Source organism: Ramularia collo-cygni (genome assembly GCF_900074925.1).
Source record: "Ramularia collo-cygni strain URUG2 genome assembly, contig: RCC_scaffold10, whole genome shotgun sequence".
Taxonomy (NCBI): Eukaryota; Fungi; Ascomycota; class Dothideomycetes; order Mycosphaerellales; family Mycosphaerellaceae; genus Ramularia; species Ramularia collo-cygni.
This window is the reverse complement of record NW_019716264.1, coordinates 1,216,527-1,236,995: the sequence shown is the minus strand read 5'-3', so window position 1 is coordinate 1,236,995 and position 20,469 is coordinate 1,216,527. Positions and strand designations below refer to the sequence as shown.

General features: G+C 51.8%; 8 protein-coding genes; 4 read left to right on the top strand and 4 right to left on the bottom strand.

The window, feature by feature from the left end:
* Positions 1–808: 808 nt before the first annotated feature.
* Positions 809–2,517, top strand: RCC_07053 (related to trichodiene oxygenase cytochrome P450; the record flags this gene model as incomplete). XM_023772312.1 has 4 exons in its annotated part: positions 809–958; positions 1,017–1,201; positions 1,252–2,292; positions 2,352–2,517. The coding sequence occupies 4 exons, from the start codon at positions 809–811 to the stop codon at positions 2,515–2,517; spliced, it is 1,542 nt and encodes a 513-aa protein (XP_023628080.1).
* A 352-nt stretch (positions 2,518–2,869) lies between these two features.
* On the top strand, positions 2,870–3,500 carry RCC_07052 (uncharacterized protein; the record flags this gene model as incomplete). XM_023772311.1 has 2 exons in its annotated part: positions 2,870–3,151; positions 3,207–3,500. 2 exons carry the CDS (start codon positions 2,870–2,872, stop codon positions 3,498–3,500), a joined length of 576 nt encoding a protein of 191 aa, XP_023628079.1.
* A 671-nt stretch (positions 3,501–4,171) lies between these two features.
* On the bottom strand, positions 4,172–5,074 carry RCC_07051 (related to glutathione S-transferase GliG; the record flags this gene model as incomplete). XM_023772310.1 has 2 exons in its annotated part: positions 4,172–4,514; positions 4,578–5,074. The coding sequence occupies 2 exons, from the start codon at positions 5,072–5,074 to the stop codon at positions 4,172–4,174; spliced, it is 840 nt and encodes a 279-aa protein (XP_023628078.1).
* A 323-nt stretch (positions 5,075–5,397) lies between these two features.
* On the top strand, positions 5,398–6,780 carry RCC_07050 (related to O-methyltransferase GliM; the record flags this gene model as incomplete). XM_023772309.1 has 3 exons in its annotated part: positions 5,398–5,656; positions 5,709–6,091; positions 6,157–6,780. The coding sequence occupies 3 exons, from the start codon at positions 5,398–5,400 to the stop codon at positions 6,778–6,780; spliced, it is 1,266 nt and encodes a 421-aa protein (XP_023628077.1).
* Positions 6,781–6,905: 125 nt separating this feature from the next.
* On the bottom strand, positions 6,906–7,877 carry RCC_07049 (related to membrane dipeptidase GliJ; the record flags this gene model as incomplete). XM_023772308.1 has 3 exons in its annotated part: positions 6,906–7,482; positions 7,537–7,613; positions 7,665–7,877. 3 exons carry the CDS (start codon positions 7,875–7,877, stop codon positions 6,906–6,908), a joined length of 867 nt encoding a protein of 288 aa, XP_023628076.1.
* Positions 7,878–8,483: 606 nt separating this feature from the next.
* On the bottom strand, positions 8,484–9,294 carry RCC_07048 (related to gliotoxin biosynthesis protein GliK; the record flags this gene model as incomplete). XM_023772307.1 has 2 exons in its annotated part: positions 8,484–8,813; positions 8,878–9,294. The coding sequence occupies 2 exons, from the start codon at positions 9,292–9,294 to the stop codon at positions 8,484–8,486; spliced, it is 747 nt and encodes a 248-aa protein (XP_023628075.1).
* A 321-nt stretch (positions 9,295–9,615) lies between these two features.
* Positions 9,616–11,293, top strand: RCC_07047 (related to cytochrome P450 monooxygenase (lovA); the record flags this gene model as incomplete). XM_023772306.1 has 4 exons in its annotated part: positions 9,616–9,786; positions 9,845–9,954; positions 10,008–10,783; positions 10,851–11,293. The coding sequence occupies 4 exons, from the start codon at positions 9,616–9,618 to the stop codon at positions 11,291–11,293; spliced, it is 1,500 nt and encodes a 499-aa protein (XP_023628074.1).
* Positions 11,294–11,690: 397 nt separating this feature from the next.
* RCC_07046 (related to type I polyketide synthase) lies at positions 11,691–19,992 on the bottom strand (the record flags this gene model as incomplete). XM_023772305.1 has 11 exons in its annotated part: positions 11,691–12,542; positions 12,611–12,916; positions 12,976–13,466; positions 13,529–14,833; positions 14,884–17,856; positions 17,917–18,475; positions 18,557–19,085; positions 19,160–19,493; positions 19,557–19,614; positions 19,672–19,758; positions 19,816–19,992. The coding sequence occupies 11 exons, from the start codon at positions 19,990–19,992 to the stop codon at positions 11,691–11,693; spliced, it is 7,671 nt and encodes a 2,556-aa protein (XP_023628073.1).
* Between the last annotated feature and the right edge of the window lie 477 nt (positions 19,993–20,469).

Below are 20,469 nucleotides of genomic sequence, written 5' to 3'. Positions count from 1 at the left end.
TACTGCCCGAATGAATCGAGCCTGCAATCTCCGGTAGATCGTGACGAGACGATGGCTTCGCTCTCCATCTCTGTTAAACCAAGAGTCCTAGGCGTCTCGAGGCACTTTGATGTATCGATTGCTACCATATACTAGACATGAGCTGACAAGAAACAAGCTTCGAAACTCTGTCACAATAGCTACCCATGAAGCCAAACCACAACCACATGTTGACATGGCCATCCCGAATATGGGCCTAGAGAGCCGATCTAGTCGATTTCGGACCTGTAGTGGTCAAGATGGCTATCAGATCAAGCCAACGTTGCGTCGAATAAATCCCGCTGAAGAGGATATGGAGAAACTGATTCACTGTGGCAGTGGTCGATAGCATCTAGTTGTAGTCCAACTCATACAGGTTTCCATTCTGGTACGGCCAAGAGACGATGAGATATGTAAATTTGCTGTAGTGATGAAATGCGAAATGGTCGCCCATGAGACAAGGCATGTGATCTCAACGGCCTTATGATGGTCCGTCGCCGCGAAGAAGAGTACAACTGGCACGACAAACCAGTTTCCAGGGCGCCTTTCGGCAGGGCACATTCTCAAATCAGGTGCACAGAAAAATATGCACCCCAATACAGACATTTTGGATTGCGGGGAGAGAGCCGACTAGCTAGAGTCAGTCTTGGCCCGAAGGTTGCAAACACCGAAAAGGGGTATACCGGCCCCGAAGCTTTTGATCGTCATGTCATTAGGATATCCGTCCGAAGTGTAGATCTAATGGTCATTCATTGGAGAGCATAGAAGTCCAATGAACTGATTTAACAACATGCTTGCTGACATATTGACCTCGTCTGGCGCTCTCTTGATCGTTGCGTCTGTGGTAGCTTTCACGCTGCTATGTGCTGCATGTGCGGAGATCTTTTGCCCAGGATTGCTGCCAAGATACTTCCAAGATATTCTCTCCCATGTCATCGATGTAAGGATTCTTGCATGCCTGGTCATCGCACCCGTAGAACTAATTCTCAGTACAATAGCTCTACCTCTGCCGTCGATATCCCACCAGGAATGAACACGGTGCCGAAATACCAACGTGCGCCTATGTATGRCCGAATGGACAAGGGGACGTCRCAAAATTCCTCGAAGGAGCTGAGAATTCTGCAATATGGGAGAAATCACATGGCCCTGTATATCGAATCTGGGCAGGAATGTCTCCCGAGGTGTTAGTTGACTTTCCAAGCACTGTTGAGTGACCTCTCTGACGTCTTGCAGCGTTTTGACACGGCCTGAACAGCTGAGGGCGGTGTTTGCTGACTCGGACAAACACTCCAAGGCTCTCAACAACGACTCTGGATACTTGATGAGCCAGCTGTTGGGCAAGTGTGTTGGTCTGATCAGTCCACCTTCTTGGAACAGGGTTAGGGCGGCCACCGAGACGCCTTTCTCTCACGGCTCCGTCATGTCTCGCGTTCATTCCATACAGCATCTCGTCGAAGATCACTTTGCAATGCTCTATGAGAAGTCGGACCTCAGTCGTGGCTTGATCCATCCCGCACAAGACCTGAAGATGCTGCCTTTCTGGGTGGTCTGTGATATGTTCTATGGCTCTCTCCCAGAGGAGATGAAGACAAGAATTGGTGATCTCGCCTCACCTCGAGAGCAGCTGATGAAGTATGTCATCCGTGGCGGCTTTTCCAGGTTCTCCTTTTCGCAATGGCTGCCGACAAAAGCCAATCGGGAGTTGAATGACTTCAAAGTCAAGTGGAAGCAACTCAACCTGGACATTGCCTCCTTTTGCGAGACACATAGCCAGGACTCGCCTATCCTCGCGATGTGGGAGAGCGTGCGTCAAGGGGTTATGACGGAAGACCAATTGCTACAGACTCTGGATGAGGCTTTGTTCGCCAATCTGGACGTAACAACAGGAGGTTTGTCTTGGAATCTGGTCTATCTGGCCGCTTATCCAGAGGTGCAGATGAAGCTTCGAGCTGAGGTTGAGGATGCCGTTTCATCGAACAAACTGACAGAGTACCTGCAAAATTCAACAACATTGCTACAAGCTTGCATCCTGGAATCAAGTCGCTTGRAGCCACTGGCGGCATTTTCGGTCCCTCAGTCTGCTCCAACTGACCGAGTGGTGGAGGGCTATGTGATTCCTGCCCACACAAACTTCGTCGTGGATTCCTATTCGCTCAACATGAATAATGATTACTGGGGACCAGACAATCATACGTATCGGCCGGAGCGATTTCTTCAGAGAAATAACACAGAGTTGAGATACCTGTTTTGGAGGTTCGGATTTGGTCCGCGACAGTGAGTTGCATGGGTCAAAGCAAGATCAAAGCGCCGCTGACAACAACAACACTCGGTAGATGTATGGGCAAGCATGCCGCCGACCTAATTATTCGGGCCACTTTGGCTCATCTGATGCAAAACTACACGCTTTCTATGATCGGATCACAGGACGAGTGGGTACAGGATAAGGAATCATGGATCACTCATCCAGATTTTCAGATTACCTGTGAGCGACGCAAGTAGCATCCTCCATGATCGAGTCCAATGTTTTGGTGATTCGACCCGATTGAGGCCTATCGCTACAGCCCAAAGGCTATGTTAGCATGGAGATTCAGCTTCCAAGTCATGGGGTGGTTTGGTAAGGAGGGCACAAGGACGCCGATAGTTAAGCGGGCCGCCAAAAAACTCGGCTGGCTTCCAACACCACAATTCATGGCACCTAAACATTGCTCCGAATATCAATCCATTCTCTACTTGGCGTAGTCTTCAAAGTGGAGTAGCCAACACTGTTCAAAATGTGTGCGAAGAATAGACCAGCTCAAGGTCATATTTCTCCAATTCCTCACTACATTCATTCGCAGCTATTTTCACAGCCATGTCTACATCCACTTTCGAGTGCAACGTCGCTTACAGCGTCCTCGTTAACAAAGGGCTCTCTATTGATCACTCCGATGTCCTGTCGTTTGCGGAAATGTGGGAGGGAATCAGACGTGGCTCTTCCCATCCCCATGAATTCGCCCCATACGTCTCGGACTGCCAGATACTTTCGGGCTCTGGAAATCGATTCAGCCGAAGACTGACACTGGCCGATGGTGCGGTACATACCGCTAGCGGTTCCTTTCTTGATCAGGATGTGGTGATTGCAGAGGGTTTGCATGTAAGTGGTCGTGACCAGGTGAACCATGCGACGATATATTAACAACAAGATCTAGGTGGAAGCAATCACTACCGCATCTGGAGCTAAAACGACGTGGTTCGTTTCCCGAGATGGCTCCCCTGGCTCGAATGAAGACACCGACATCGTCCTCAATGCGGTTTATGAACTGAAGATGTCGGATGTTACGCCTGGTAGTGATCAGGCCAACCAAATCACCCGCGACTACAGCGCGCTTGCGTTGAAAGCCTGTCGAGATGGGATAGAAACGATCAGAGAGTGGAAGCGTCAGGGTAGACTAGAGAAGTTCCGTGTTGAGCGTGAGGCCGGGCGAGTTTACGAAGGACCGTGAATCTTCCATGAAGACTTCCAACATCAGGATGTACTAGAGGCCCACCTTCATCGCTATGGGATGCAGCCCACTTTACCTGTCTCCTTCTCGACCGCTAAAGTCAGTTATACTTGACCCCTTTGAATTTTGTCCACGTTGTTCCCTATGTTAGCGATCAGAATTCCTAAACATTTGGATATAACCCTAAAACTGCATATACCTCTCTATAACTAAGCTAGAATTTTCTTTATACATACATAAATAAGACGTAACTTTCTGAATTCTATATTACGACAGACGTAAAAAGAGGGTACTACCCAAACCCTAACCCTAGACCACCGAGGAGGGCATAAAAAGGAGGCAGCACTTTACAGCTAGGTTAACTTTGACTTTTGCGTAATCAGTTTTACACGCTCAACGAATACTAGGCAGATCCATCACGACGCGAGTAAAAGATAAGGAGAATACTAAGCAAAGTATTGAAGCTCTTCCCGTGACTTCCGGTAGTTTATAAGCACCACCTACGATCTGCTTGATAGATTTGGCAAAACAGTAGATACAGAGTGATGTCTTTGTCATCTCGAGCTATGATACAGCAATGTCTTTCGATGTCGGCCTGGAAATCTCTACCGTCTGGAAAAGAGATGATCTCAAAACGAGTGAGATGGGCACCAAGACATCGCCGAGTACTCTCATGATCCGCCAATCCTTGGCGCATATTCCATGACCTTCTTCACCGCGGGCCGCTCCATCATCTTTTGGCCCCATTTCTGAATCTGCGGGTAGCCCTCGATATCTACCTGAAACAGCCTGAACATCCAAGGCATGGCGAAGGGAAAGTATGAGAGGTCAGCCAGAGTAGGCCGATCCGGCAGGGCGATGTATTGCTGCTCCGGAAGCGAAAGACGCTTCTCTAAAATGTCCCATTGCACAACTGTGTTTGCGTGAAGCTTTTMAATGGTGCGTGGAAGCTGAATGGGATTTGCTCGAGTTGGGTACCCGCGCGAGAAATAGAGCCAGTATTTGGCCGTGGCTCTGTTGTAACTTGATTAGTCGAGGGACAAACAAAAACAACATCTGACCAAATGATCTTCATACCCCAGACCTGCAGTTTGATACGCGGTCCAGCTGAGAACATCACCCCTCTCCTTTGCTGTCCTGCCTGTCCACAGTCCGACGGTGTCGAATCGATCGGCGAGATACTGGAGACAAGCAGTCCCCTCGAACACACGAACAAGTTGGCCAGTCTCTGGATCGCGGTCGCAAAGAGCCGGAACCATGCGCTCGGGGTGAATTGTCCTTGCCCATTGAGTCTTCGTGTCAATGACAGAGAGCAGGTGAGGAATCTTCAATTCCTCCACGAGAATCAAGGGCTTGATGAAGTTGATGTAGTTTGTCTGGTCAGCGACCAACACATAGAGCACTATCCGGCCATCATCGTTAGGCACAACATCTCCAATGTGTACGGTGCCATTTCCAGGCTCCACGGAGGTCGCTAGGAGTTGATCCGGCGCTGCTTGTGGATCAGTAGGTACAACGGGTTGCTCTGTGCTGGCCCATCTGCGGACGTCCTCTATGTGTCGTGCTGAAGTCATGATGAGTACGAAGAGCAGAGACAAGCGACGTCTGTTCCAATAACCTTTCTGTTTTACACCCTCGCCCTATTTACCGCTTTAGGAAATGCGAAGCGCCAATCGCATCCATCGGAAGCCGAGCGCTTCACTCTCGGGAAGCGTCAAACTTACGGCCCGCTCAAACGGCGATTTTGGTTTACAGACCGAGACATGGTAGAATATGCGTAGGCAGGGCATGAGCAAGAAACTTGCTTGCTACGCAAAACAGTCCGCGGCTCGACCCTTTTTTGCCGATCCACGTACAGGAAACCAACGTGCTTCATCTTCCCGATTCTTTGCTCAGGATGGCAAGCAACGACGGAAACAGCCCAGAATATACAAGTCTACTTGAGACACTCACCGACAGCTTACACGACCTGCAAAAGATCCATGCCCGTCTAACGCTTTCGCACGTCAAGAGGCAACTCGAAGCAAGCCTTCACGACACGGAAGCACTCCCGCATAAGGAAGTCTTTGCCATAAGTTCAAAGATTGTCGACGTCCTTTATGCAACGGATCGTTTGTTACAGCCGGGGAATCTAGTTCTAGCCGATCATTTCCTTGGTAAGCAGAGTGTTGTATTCACATGCAATTATCTAACGGATGTGACATGTAGGGTACGCTGATTCACAATGCCTCCTTGCCACTGTCCGCCAGAAAGTCCCCGACATTCTGTCTTCTGGCCCAATGAAGGTGCATGATCTCGCCTTGGCAGCTGATGCCAGGGAAGATCGTTTCAGGCAGATCATGCGGGTCGTGCATTGCAAAGGCATCTTCTCCTACGACCGAGCTTCGGATGAGTATTCCAACAATCATCGATCCGAACTGCTGCGATCGGACCACTGGACTGGCTGGAGCAATTGGGTGGAACTCTACACTTCGCAGTTCTATGAAATGGCCAAAGGCATTCCAGATTCGATCAAGAAGGATGCTACCCGTGGGGCTGCACAATATGCCTTTGACACCGAGCTGGACATGTTCACATATTTTGAGAAGCAGGTGTGTTGACTGACACATGGATATATATATCAATGCGTCTATCCTCCGGCTAACTATTTTTCCAGGGCTGGCTTCCACAACTACACAAAACTCTGGGCGCCGGTGCATTGGCACAATCTCCAGGGATCTTGACTGACTATCCCTGGGCGGAAGTGGGAAATGAAACGGTCATTGATATCGGCGGTGGAGGTGGCGCTCTAATTGCTTCCCTCCTTCGCGGCAATCCATCGATGAAAGGCGGTGTCTACGACTTGCCAAGTGTAATTGACCATATCCGCCCGTTCTTCGCCCCAAACGGCGAATATGGCGACATAGGAAGTCGTGTCGATCCGAGTTGCCTCCAGGCTGGCGACTTCTTCAAAGAGATCCCCCCCAACAATGTCTATGTCATGAAATGGGTCCTCCACGACTGGCTAGACGAGGATGCGATCAAGATCTTGAAGAACATCCGACGAGCGATTCAAAAAGGTCCCGAAAGTCGACTGGTGGTTCTTGAGAGCATCCTCTCGGACACCAGCTCTGGGAGACTTTCGCGATACGGTGACATCAACATGATGATAACCGCCAAAGGTCGCGAGAGGACAGAAGCAGAATGGTACGAGCTCGCAGAGCTGACGGGTTTCAAGATTGTAGGCATTCATCCTTTGAGAAACGCCTGGGTTGCTGCGATCGATATGAGGCCTGTCTAGAATGGGACATGCCGACTTTACTAGACGAAGCGACTTGGAGTGTTGGTACTGTATCGCACAGCTCTCACACATGATGGCACGTAGATGATGATGCTACTAGAAATAGTGCACAAGCAGTCCTTTTGTCAGGCCAGTCCCCGCTTGCGTCCCTGTTGCCGTAACATTTCCTTTTGCTCATTGCTCCATGGAGCAGCGATTGAGTCGACCAACACTTCTGTGATACCATCGCTCTGGATTTGTAATGCCACTTTCTCCACATCATCAAGTATTCTGAGGATGTTCAGTCCCATTACAAGTTTGACGTTCTCGGGAGGAATTCCTCTACGAAGCATCTCCTCTACCAGGCCCGGGTATCCACGTACGTCGTCTAAACCAGGTGGCCCTTCTAACATGCCATCAAAGTCTGACCCGATGCCTACATGCTCGAAACCAATTCGAGTGCCGACGTAGATGATGTGGTCAACGATGCTCGCAATCGATGGACCTTCTTCGCTGCGTCTCTCCGAGGAGCAGAGATTAGGCAAGAAGCATATCATACACACTCCACCGTTGGTTTGAAGCGCATCGAGAACATCGTCGGGTACGTTCCTTGGATTGTGKCTCAGGGTGAAGGCACACGAGTGAGAGAAGATCACGGGAGCGCGGGAGAGCTGTAATACTCGTCGCTGAGCATCGTGGCTTGTATGTGATAGATCAATTATCCTGTCATGGTCAACTCAAATAGTCATTCAAGAGAAACGAAGATTTGGAGCTTACATCCCAACGCGATTCATTTCACGCAGAATCGCTTCTCCGGCGTTGGAGACTCCTCCATGAACCGGGCCAGGGGCAGTCTACATAAATCAGCTGCGAGCACAGACGGGAACTTTCATGTCGCTACATACCGCCGAGTCCACGTACTCATTATTTTGATCATGACAAAGCGTGATATACCTCACGTCTAGACGATGGAAGAGTCGCAAACAGCTTGCGCTGCCAGCGATTTGGTGGAGACCCTCAACTCCAATCAAGGACGCCAGCTTTCCGGCATTGAACAGGGCCCAGACATCTGCTGAACTTCGAGCCGAGCCAAGCTGTTCCGGGAAAGCAGCTACCATCTGGTGTACGGTATCGATTTGCTGTAGAGTATGCTCTAGAACAGTCAATCTGGCCACTTCGGACGTTTCTTTCGCACTGAGGAGCTTTTGTCAGCGGTCTTCCTCTTGTGTCGCAGGAAGTGAGGAAGCATGCCAAGGTACGAAAGCGCTCCAGAACTGGGCCCCGAGACCTGAACTTCTTAGGCGATGCAGATCTGTCTGACCGATGGGTAGCTTGTCAACTCCGGCTTTTATATTGTTTTGGAGCCATCCTCTAATAATGTACGGGAAGTCGTTGTGACCGTCTACTTTTTTCAGTCAGCAGGCTTTCCTCCTCGACGGTCCCATGGGTTCGTACCTATCAATGGGCAGCTCTTCAACAGTGCATATGATTCTTCTGCGAAATTTCGCCTGGGCTCAGATGCGGCCTCCATGATGGTATCTTCCTAGCTGTATGCGTATGCGGTGGAGTCGATGAACGAGCTTCATGGAAAAAATCATGCCTGTTTTATCACTGCCGTATCTCAGCTTTCGGCAGCCGTACCGGCGTGACATCTGAAGATACGAAGATTGTATCTCAACAACCGACATCCATCACCACATGGCACACAATCCACAGCACAGTTCTCAAAGGAGTCTGATCCCACGATATTCAATCCCACCTCCATCACCACGGCCAAAAAGTGGTGCGTGTATCCATCGATGCCACGACCACATTGTGGTATATACAACCACAATCACCTTTGACCAATACGGCGAGCATTGGCCTTTATCGTTCAAAGAGCCCTTGACGCTCTTCGCGAGCTGACGGACAGTCTTTCGCCCGAACCACAAGAAGATGGAAGATCCCAATCTATACCAGGCTCCCTTGGCTGGCTCAAAGAAACTGAGCTGATTCAGATAAAAGACATATGTCTCCGGAAGCCCATTTTCTTGTGCGCCTTCTCTCAACAACGTCTTTGTGCACGTCGATTGATTAGCAAAGCCATGGCACTTTTCAAAACCCAGTCGAGAGACTTACTAGGTATCTTTTGCTTGGGCAGGGATTGGGTCTCCGAGGAAATTTGGCCACAAGCGTGCGTAATCGAATGTGCTCAATTTGCTCCCTGGATCCCGCATGCCAGCATTCGGCTTCAATTTCGATCTCGTCGTAGGCAACGCCACCTCCCTCARAAGCAACCAAACGCTTGAAATCTGCAGTTGAGAGGAGATAAGCCACTCCGCAGACCTCTGGTATCTGTGAGTTCGCATCTGTTTTGACATAGGGCGCGATGCTCGCCATGGACGGCTCGCTGTATGGCAAGCCGAAAACATCAAAGGTGAGAACAAAATGGGAGATTCTTGCAATTCTGGTGTCCAGCGGGTGAATCCCACGACTGGTCATGACTGATGACTTCATGTTGGAGCCGTACCCGAAGTACCAGATTGCGGAGCTCATGTTGACAGGGACATGTATTGGGGGAGATGGGATGGGTATCCGGCACAAAGTATGCGTTCAAAGAAGTCTCTTACCAAGCAGTACTCACTCTGGGTCGATCTATTCACAGGCATGTCACAGGAAATTGTGCTGTTGCTTCGGCGTCAAGACCAGTTGTTTGTTACGGCGCCCGAAATGTAAAGATGCCGAGATTGGGCGACCTGCTGGGATGTTGGACATTGTCAACCAACGGTTTGGGGGAATTATTACGATTCAGCATGATTCTAGATACCTACCTTGGATTGAAGACGGATTTTTGCTTTCAGTTTGGGTGTAATGGCCATGGATCTACCATTCTCCTTGCCGGTGATCGTCGCCACAGGGACCGCACTACTGCTCGCGACAGCGATATGGATATATCTCTTGACCAAGCGCGTTGAAAAGCCCAATCTCCGGGTCTTTGAAGTGACAGATGGTAATGTCGTCGGAAAGCTCGAAGAAGCGTACAGAGAGGTTGAGGGATCTATTCCCCAAGCTTCCCACCATCGCTGACCAATCCTATGTATTCTAGTGTCCCGATGAACCATTTCTATTCTCCATGGCCGGAATGTCCGTCGTCGTACTCCCCGTGGCCGATATAGAGACCATTCGAACGCTGCCAGAAACAGACGTCTCYATCAAGTGCGTGACTTGTCCCAAGCCGATTCATCGACCCCTGGCTGACAGCAAGCAAGGCATCATCACTACAATGTATTCCTCGGGGAATACAGCTACATGGGCACCAAAGCCGACGAGTTCGACGCCACGATGCGGCACACTTTGACTCGGAATACCCCCGTCGTTCTGGCTTCCTTCACAGCAGAGGTTGAGTATGCCATGAAGCAATGCATTGGAGAAGTGAGTCCCGACTCGTGGAAGCCAGTCAAGGTCCGTGGCGCAATGTCGCGGGTCGCTTCTCTGATGTCAGGTCGTGCATTCGTCGGCCTCCCACTCTCTCGTGACCCCATCTGGGTGGAAGCCACCGTCAACTATACACAAGATGTCTCGAGGGCTTGGATGAAACTCATAATGCTCCCGTGGCCACTCCGGCCCATCATCGCTCCGTTCCTCAAGGAAGTACGCAATCTCCTGCGTCAGCGAGCGGTGAATGAGGAGCGTCTTGCGCCTCTAATTGAGCAAAAGCGAGCTGGACTTGGCAAAGACAAGACCGTTCCAGGTGGCGATATGATTGAATGGTTTATGCAAGAATATGAGAACAATCATCCAACGCCACAAGAGCTTGGCCGCGATCAACTCCTAGCGACGTTTGCCTCGATTTACAACCTATCCAACGCTCTCTCGTACATCATCTACGATCTGGCCGGATATCCTGACTTCATCGCAGAGCTCCGACAGGAGGTCATCGATGTGGTGGGTGAGGGTGGTAGGATCGACAAGGCGACATTGCCCAAGCTTCGCAAGCTGGACTCTTTCGCGCGAGAGTCTCAGCGCATGAATCCTCCTTCGCTCGGTGAGTCCCTTCCCTCGAGGGTTTGAGGACATCCAWGACCTAGGTACCTTGACTGACAATTTCAAAGTGAACATTCCCAGGGTCGTCACAAATCCAAAGGGTCTTCGCACCGCCTCCGGTCACATCATCCCCAAAGGTAACACGACAACCATCCGAGCCCATCCCATCAACCAAGACCCCAAACTCTGGAAAGATCCCTCCAAATTCGACGGCTTACGCTTCGAGAAGCTTCGTCAGCTACCGGAAAATGCGCAAAAATACCAGCACAGTTCCACAGGGGTGGACAATATCAACTTTGGGCATGGAATCTGGGCCTGTCCGGGTCGCTTCTTTGCTGCGGCGGAGATTCGTGTCGTCATGGCGTACTGTTTGATGAATTACGACCTTCGAGTCGTGCCGGGCGAACAGAAACCTGGGCAGGTTCATTACGGACTGGCAACGCTGCCTGATGGAGAGAGATCGATTGAGTTTCGACAGCGGACGCCCGAGATCAATATTCGATGGGAGTAGACTATAGATGCGGTACGAGTATCATAGTATTGAGTGTAGTCTTTAGGCCTCGGTAAACTTCATCCTTAAATCGAGTTGTTACCGCTTTTCTCTCCTCTTTCTGATATATAGTATGGAGTGATTGGCAAGATGTTCAATGCTGAAGATCTAATCTGTCGGGAAATGGACTGTAGGAAAGTATATCTGACAACTAGTACGAGCTATGCAGATAGATACAGAACACGCGGAGCTTGACATACACATACCAAAAGCCTGTCGGATGCTCACGGGGACCTACATCGGCACTCACTACCACCCTAAGAGWGGCGGCAGATATAATAGTACTTGGTAACAGCGACATTCAATGATACAAAGAACTACTCTTCAAATCCCCACCTTCGTATTCTTCATGCAGGCATCATGCGGAGTCAGGAGAAGAAAAAGCGCAACCCAGCCGAACAGCCATCTCCGAGGCAAAGTCATGGATGGAAGATGCCTGCATCAAGTCCATAACCGTCACAGCAAGACCCGTCTGTCTTCCCAGCCAGTTCCGGAGTTCAATCGCTACAAGTGAGTCGACTCCACTGGCGGAGAAGTCCCGCGAGTGATCGATGCGAGATTTGCCAAACATCTCCTCCAGTTTGACACTAATCTCCTCCAGAACCACCTGGGTCGCGTGGTCTCTAGTCATACTTGCATCGATTCTTGTGGACAGCGTGCTGCTCGTCTTTTGTGCAGTAGTCAGCATAGAGCGCCGCAGCCCTTCCGGATCTGACTGTGTCGACAAGGACAATCCATGTCTCTGAATGATCGAGAAACGCTTGTCAAAGCTTAGTACATCTCCTTCCCAATGCGCACCAGGAGAGGCATCGATGCCGGAAGTGATCTGGTGGAAAGCCTTGGGTTCCTGCAATATGGCGATTTCCAACAGATGGAGAACGGTGTCGACGGTCTGTGGTAAGACTCCACGCTTCTTCAATCGGTCAGAAGCGTTGTGCTCCGCCACATACCCAACCGACTCGACCGAAGCGAGGTCGATGGATACTCCATTCATCCCGCGAGACCTTCGCGATCGAGCGATGGAGTCTTGAAAGGCGCAGCCGGCTGTATAGCTGACTTGACCTGGTGATCCCAGGACTCCCAACACCGATGAAAGCATGATGAAGAAGTCGACGACGGGGAATAATTCGTGCAAGTTCCAGGTTCCGGCAACTTTGGGAAGGATTGCAGCCATGTAGTCTTCCTTGCTCATATTCTCAAACGCGGAATCCTTTGTATAGATTGTCAGTAAAGGGAGGGTGGATGTCATTCTCTTCTCCTTTGAGGACTGGGACTTACGCGGAGAACCATGCCAGAGTGGACGACGCCTCGAATGGGTGGCAAGTCTGTACAAGTTGCGATGGCAGCCTTCAACTCACGCTTGTTGGAGACGTCACAGGCGATCGTTCGGATATTGCACTTCTCTTGTAAGAATGGTGCCCAGAATTGAGCATCTTTCACGGGATTGCGAGACAGCACAATCAGTGACACGGCGCCCCGCTGAAGGAGCCATTCGCAGACTTTTTTGCCGATACCCCCTGTACCACCAACAACAAGGTACGAGGCATCCGGAGATAGTCTCACGGGTAGTAGTGGTCGCCGGATCTAGCACCGTTTGTGAGAATGTGAAGCCGAGAATAGCCAATACTTGAGCCATTACTTACCGGAATCATACCATTCGCTTCCTCAACGCTCAGGACAATCTTGCCAATATGCTGACCCGTCTGGAGTTGACGGAATCCTTGCTCGGCACTTGCCATCGGGAAGACAAGGACTGGCAGGATGCCAGGTAAGATTTTCTCGCTCACCAGTCGCACACAGAAATCAAGTCCCTCCTTGATTTCATGGGGTCGATGCTCGGCCATGAGGGCCAGGTCTAGTGCAGAGACTGAAATGCCCCTGCTGAAAGGGGTCAAGTCGATACGATGGTGATTTTCGATGTCGCGGCGTCCGAGTTCGACGAACGTCCCAAATCTGGCAAGGCAGTCAAGGCCACTCTGGAGGAGCGGACCAGTCAAAGAATTGAGTACCACATCGACTCCTCTCCCATTCGTGGCTTGCAAGACCCCATGGGCAAAATCCGGCTTGCGACTGTTGAAGATGTGTTCGGGCGGGATTCCGAATCGTTCGGTGATGGCTTGCCGCTTTTGCTCGGCTTCAAAGCGCGTGTGTTAGAATAGTCTGAGTTGGGAACGGGGTTGAGCATTTTCGACTTACTTCCGACAGTGACATATACGACTGCTCCGAGGTATTGGCAAGTCGATATGGCGGCTTGGCCAAGACCTCCTGCTGCTGCATGTATCAACACTGTTTGTCCACTCTTCACGCGCGYCATCTTGATCAAAGCGATGTATGCCGTCGTGAATGCTACTGGGATGCTTGCAGCCGCTTCCCAGCTCATGAAATCAGGGATTTTGGCGACATTGGTCCAGGGCGTCCAGATCTTTGAGCGCCAACCATCGGCAGTGATGGCGCACACGCGATCTCCGATATGCAGGCCTTGGAGCGCTGCAGTAGCACCGAGACGAACCACAATCCCTGAGCATTCGAGGGCAGGGAGGTGCTCGCACGGCAGGTCGCCCATCGCGAACGACAAGTGCCGGGAATTCAAGCCAAATGCTCGGGGCACAATCTCCACCATTTCGGGAGGAAGGGAGATGCGCTCGCGGCTCTCGTCTGGTGTAAACTCGAGTGTGTCAAGTAGACCTGGTACCCTTACATCGAATCGGCACGGATGTTCAGCGTCTGTGAATGCTTGTGTCGTTGCCGGTGCAGTCGCTTGTGGGCCAGGTATGCTGTACACCAAAGGATCAAACCGCGGAACGTGGATGACGCCTTGTCGCTCACAGAATTCAAAGTCTCGCACCACACCCTCGCGGCCTTCTCCCAGGCTTGCACATGTGGATGAGTAGACCTGCGCGATGGTATGAGCAGAATCTGATGTCCACATGGGTCGGTGAGGGTCTAGATCACAAGTGATGTACGTGTTGGCGGAGTACTCGCACCGTAGACTTCGAAATATGCCCTGGATGAGGGAGGCGTGGGGATCTACGACGTCCATGGCGGCGCCGTGTGTGATCCATAAAACATGCTGGCTTGTCGTCAGTAGCTCTTGTAGCTTGCCGTAGTAAGCATTCGTAGGACAATGAAGAAGCGTCGTCCCTGGCGCTTCGATGTAGATGACGGATGGCGCCTCCTTCCATTCGAGTGATGAATCCAGGTCACAAAAGGTTGGAGGCTCACCAATAGCGGAGGTCAAGGCGTGCTCCAGGTCTCCTATCCAGGCTTGCGGAACAGAGGCTAGATCTCGCACAACGACCCGCAACGGATTGATGTGCGTGCCGTTAAGTGGAGCACTTGACTCGCATCGAACCGTGGACATGATGACACTGAAATGGTAGTTGTCCTGTTCCTCGCAATCGCGTAGATGGTGGTCAATGCCAGAGAAGCCGCTATCACGGAGCACCAAGTCCCACAACTCGACGCTGAGCGAAGGCGACGCTGTCCGCTGGGGCTCCGTGCCTGTAGGTCGTCAGTGAAAACCAAATGAGATGAATGCGGGGGTGACTTACTTAACCACCAGCCTGGAAGCAGGCCAAAGGCGAGGAACAGATCCAAGGGGTCTCGGGTCGTCTCCATCAGCAGTAGTTTACCTCCAGGCTTCAGCAAACGACGCACGTTGGTCATTGTCTGGTTCATGTCCGCGGTGGCGTGGAGAACCTGGCAGGCAATGACCACGTCGTAGGTTCCAGCTTCGAACCCCTGATCAGACGGGTCTCGCCCGATGTCTAGTGTCTTGAAGGTCATGCGTTCTGCTCTTGACCCAAAGTGTTGCTTGGCAGAGGCGAAGAATCCGGGGGAGATGTCGGTGAAGTAATATGTGCCAAACAGCAAGGTCTCATCGGGACTTCCGGCCTCCTGTGGTGAGTCGCTGCTACCCAAGGACAAGGCATCGAGGGCAGCTTTGGTAGCGGTTCCTGTACCCGCACCAACTTCAAGTATGCGACAGTCTGGATTCACTTCGGCCATCATGCGTAGGAGTGATGCCAGCTGCGCTGTGGAACGCTGCCAGCGCGGCCCATTCTCGTAGTATCGGTATAGCAGCCGGTCTTGCATCATGAGATCCAGAGCGGATATGTGGCCTTGTAGGATCGCAGGAATATTCGGTCCCAAACGTACCGTCATCTCCCCCTCTACACCAGACGAGGCGACCTGACGCAGCATGCCCTCAAACTCGCCAGGAATGAGGGTTGGTGGAGGAGTAAGTTGGAGCTCGTCGGCCATCCACTGACGATATTTCGTGAGGTGCGGCAACTGGCCGCAAACGCCATGGGGAGGGACCACTTCCAATGCTTTTGACATGTAGTGCAATGCGACGGAGCGCAGCGCTTTCGCCGTCTGCTTTTCACCTGGATCAGTAAGGTGTTTTAGGCCTGAAAGTATACTCTCTGGTATGCCGAATTGAACATCGGGCTTCCAGGAGACTTGTGTCAATAGCTGGGTGCCATTTTTCTTATCCGTCGCATCCGCATCATTTGAATCGAGCGTAGTAGCTAGGCTATGGAATTCGAGTCCACTCAATTCCAACACTGGCCGCGTATCGGGACTGCACGGATCGTCGTATACCGCTACGTCTACGCAGAAGGCATTCCGTTCCAGTCGTCCAGAGGAAACAACGGCCGACAGTTGATGTCCCACATCCCTAGGGGTTCCCGACCACAGCCGCATAGAGGYAATGGAATAAGGAAGATATGCCTGCTTGATGTTGGCCGGGCAGATTGTGGATAGAGCGGCATAGGCAGCCTGCAATGTGGCATCGAGCGTAGTCGGATGCATCACGTACTCTGACTCGTGTCCAGCCGGCATCGTCGCTGCCGTGTCGTTGATCCGGAGGGCTACATTTGTTTCACCAGCGGAAGTGCAGTCTTGTTGGGCGATACCATGTATACCGCGGAACGAGGGACCGTACTGAATTCCGACACGCTGTAGCATCAGCCAGAGATCCTCGGGTTCCATGAGATTTTCACCAGAAGGAATGCTTCCCCGGCGACGGATGACTGGTTGTCCGTCATCTCGGTCATTCGTTCGTATCTGCCCACTGCAATGGACTCGCCAGACATCAATACCATCCGGTTTGGACTCGCAAGATTGGATCTGGAATTCAAACCATCCGCTTGATTTCAAGTCCTTCGTTGGGCAGGCTTGCAAATGAAGCTGTATTTGACAATCTCCGTCGTCGTCAGGTACGATGAGGCCCCGGGAGAATGAAACGTCTCGGATGTGGAACTCGCCATCGTCACCTCTTTGCATTGTTGCCTGACTGATGGCGTCGATGGCCATACAGACATAGCCAGCGGCGGGAAATACAACCTTGCCGTCGACCACGTGGTCTCGTAGCCATGGCACGTCCGAGAGCTTCAGGAAGTTCCGCCAAATCTTCGTTGCCGGCTCGGCAGAGTCATCACGCACTCCCAGAAGATCCCGAGGTGCTTCCCTGCGATGGCGGTACGATTTATTGCGACTTTCTTCGATCCAGAAGGGCGTTTCGTGAGACCAAGGGTAAGATGGAAGGTCTGTTAGAGGTCGCGGTGATCGAGAAGGGAAGGGAGTATTGACAGCGTCGAGATCGATCCCCTCGTGCCCTCTTCGAATGAGCTCACAGATCAGTCCTTGGATGCTCTGTACGGAATCCTCGTTGCGTATTAAACAACTACCATAGCCAATATCACCTTCAGCTCCCTGCAGCTTCGCTTGTTTCAACCCGTCCATAACAGGGCCTTTTAAAGCGCTGTGTGGACCAATTTCCACGAGAAAATCGAGATTCGAATGTTGCTCGCGGTCGAAGCACATGCTGCGGAGAGCCTGGTCGAACTTTACCTGGGAGAGCATGTTTAGGTCCCAATATTCCGGAGTAGCTAGCTCCTTGGGTTCTGGGAATTTCTGGCCGGTGACGGAAGAATAAAAGGCGATGGGTGGCGCGTCTGTCTCTGCACCATCCATGACCGTGGGTAATGCTACAAGCCACGGTCGTACTTGAGCCACGAATTCGGAGGAGATAGGGGCCATGTGCTCTGTATGAAAGGCCGTTTGCACCCGAAGTCGACGGCAGAAGACCCCATCGTTGTCAAGAAGGCTCTGTAATAGGGCAATGGCATCCGCGTCCCCTGATGCCGTCACACTTCGGTGACTGTTGACGCATGCGACCCACACTTGACCGACGTTCTCTCGATCCACCGCAGTGATATAAAAGAGTGTCTCCTCTTCGGAGAGTCCCACAGCAAGCATGGCCCCTCGCCTCACGTTGGTCTCGTTCCTGGGGGACAGCGCTCCACGTATGAAGCCTAGAGCGATGGCGGAACGGGCATCAATGGCTCGCGCAGCATAAGCAGCAGCGACTTCTCCACTTGAATGTCCCGTCACAACGGCCGGATTCACATTCCATGAACGTAACAAGTCGGTCAATGCCACCTGGACGGCAATGGAGAGCGGAAGACTATATTCCGTCTCGTCCAAAAGGCTCGATTTTGAGTCTCGCATGAGTTCCTCTGGTGCGATGTTAGCAACAGACACATCATACCAACGCTGTCACTGCCCATGCGACTCGCCTTCAAGACACCAATGCGTCCCCATTTCCCTCATGTATCCAGCCATGTTTTGGATGCTGGCGCGAAAAACTGGATATGTAGCGAAAAGCTCCTTGCCCATGCCCTRCCATGATGCCCCTTGTCCATTGAAAACAAACCCAATCCGCAAGGCTGTCTTGCTTGTTGTGGAGGGCGAGCCTCCGACTTGCTCTAGGGACTGAATCAACTCCGTTACAGTGACTGCACTGACGGCATCAATGCACGAAAACCTCGAGCGGCGTTGGTGGAGGGTGTACGCGAGATCGTGGAGAAGAAGGTCCAAGTGCCGGCCATGCTTGCTCTGATGCTGGGCGAGATACCGACTCAGTTGGACTGCTGTGCGGCGTAGAGCGTCATCGTCAAAGCCGCTCAGCACAAACACCTGCCGTCGCGGCGGCGAGCTTAACGTCGTCTGATCATCACCCAAATCAGGTGGTTCCTCCATAATCACATGAGCATTGGCGCCCCCAAATCCGAAATTATTAATCGATGCTCGACGTATGCAATCTTGTTCGGGCCACTTGACGCTTTCCCGGGGAACCTGTCGCAGTCAGTATTGGAACTGAATGGCTTGATTGAAAGGCCTTCACGGGATGAATGGGGAAATCATGCCAGAACATACCAAGGCATGTCCTGCGACATTACTACACGCTCTGCTCATGTCAGCAAACTCGGCCGTTCGGGGAATGATGCCCGCTTTCAAGGACAGTGCGACTTTTATTATGCTCGCAAGTCCACTGGCAGCCTCGCAGTGTCCAATATGCGACTTGATGGATCCCAGCCAGAGCGGCAAGGAGGCGGAGCTTCTTGCCGCGCCAATTGTGTTGGCAATGGCCTTGAGTTCGAGGGGGTCCCCTGTGGGAGTTCCGGTACCGTGAGCTTCCACGTATCCCGTGTCTTTCATGTCCAGATTGGCCCGCCGATAGCAGGTTTCGATCAGCGCTTGCTGTGCTTCAGAGCTCGGACGGGTGATTGTTGCTGTTTTCCCGTCTTGATTGAGGGCGGTTGCGCAGATGACGGCTTGGATGGGATCATTAGCAGCGATGGCATCTGCTAGAGGCTTCAACATAATGGCCGCGATGCCTTCCCCGCGACCATAGCCATTGGCACGCTCATCAAAGGCATAAGACTTGCCATCCGGGGAGAGGAAGCTAGAAGGGAGCGGGCAATCAGTGATGTACTTGAATTCTTCGGGACGGACGCTGCCAAGAATCAATAATCGTACCCGACATTCGACATGGTGACAAAAAACTCCGGATTGAGCATCAAGTTGGTCCCGGTCACAATCGAAGCATCAGACTCGCCACTCCGTAGGCTTGCGCAGGCCAGATGCACGGCTGTCAAGGTCGTTGAGCAAGCTGTATCAACAGTCATGCTAGGTCCACGGAGGTCATAGAAATGTGACACGCGATTTGACGCCATTGCAGCCGCATTGGTGGCGTTGAATGTTGAARGCAGGCGATCGGGGTCGCGCAGGAGGCCATCGTGGTAATCTCGTTGCATGAGTCCGGCGAAGACAGAAGTATTGGACCCAGCAAGCTGATCTAGTGTGATTCCCGCTGCGGATTGTATCAGCATCGATCCGAGCACCATGACTTGGCCCTAAAATGAATGAGACATACCACTCTCCGCGGCCTCGTATACGACCTCGAGAGTCATGCGCTGTTGAGGGTCCATACTCTGTCACATGGGGTGATCAGGTCAGCTGGAACGCTTTCATGTCTCCTGCTCACTCACCTTGGCAACTTCGGTGGACAAGCCGAAGAAGTTCTTGTCAAAGTGCGCAACGTCCTGCTTCAGGAAATGCCCGCTGCTCACATTGGTCTTTTCAATCGAGTCAGCAATCATACACATCGTCAATGGAGAAAGGAGCATACACACGGAATCGCCCCTCTCCCGGTTCGGGTGCTGAAACGCTGCTGCATTGAAACGCGATGTTGGCACGCCGCTCCATGCTGTCTGTGAACTCTGCAGCATCTCCCATAGTTTCGTTGGGCTCGTAGCATCACCGGCGAAGCGGCAGGCCATGCCTACAATCGCGATCCTGCCATCGCTCATTGTTGCGACTGTGCTCCGAAACGCCAATGTCGAGCAGCTGTAGGAAAGGGGGACACAGGTCCGTCCTGTTCGTAAGAATGAGCTCGACTGCTCAATGCCCCCTTCGTCCGCCTTGTAGTGGCTGTACTAGGTCTAGCATAAATGGAAACGTAGTCAGTTAGTCAGTCCGGGCCGAAGGCAAACACAACCGGCAGTTAGAACTAACTATATAAGCGGACCGTGCTAGAACGCCTTGTCTTCGGTCGACTTTATATGGCAGCAGACTATAGCGGTCCGCTAGATGAGAGTCTATAACGATATCCTTCGGTACCTCAAGTACCGTATTGGCAGTCTCGTCTACGATTCGGATCCCGAAAATCAAGCACAGGTAGCGCATTCCGATAACCCGGGGCACGTCTAATCTCCAACACACAATGTTGATAACTGCCGGTTTTTTGTCAAGCCTCCTTCGCTCACTCCTCCTCGACCAACACATTC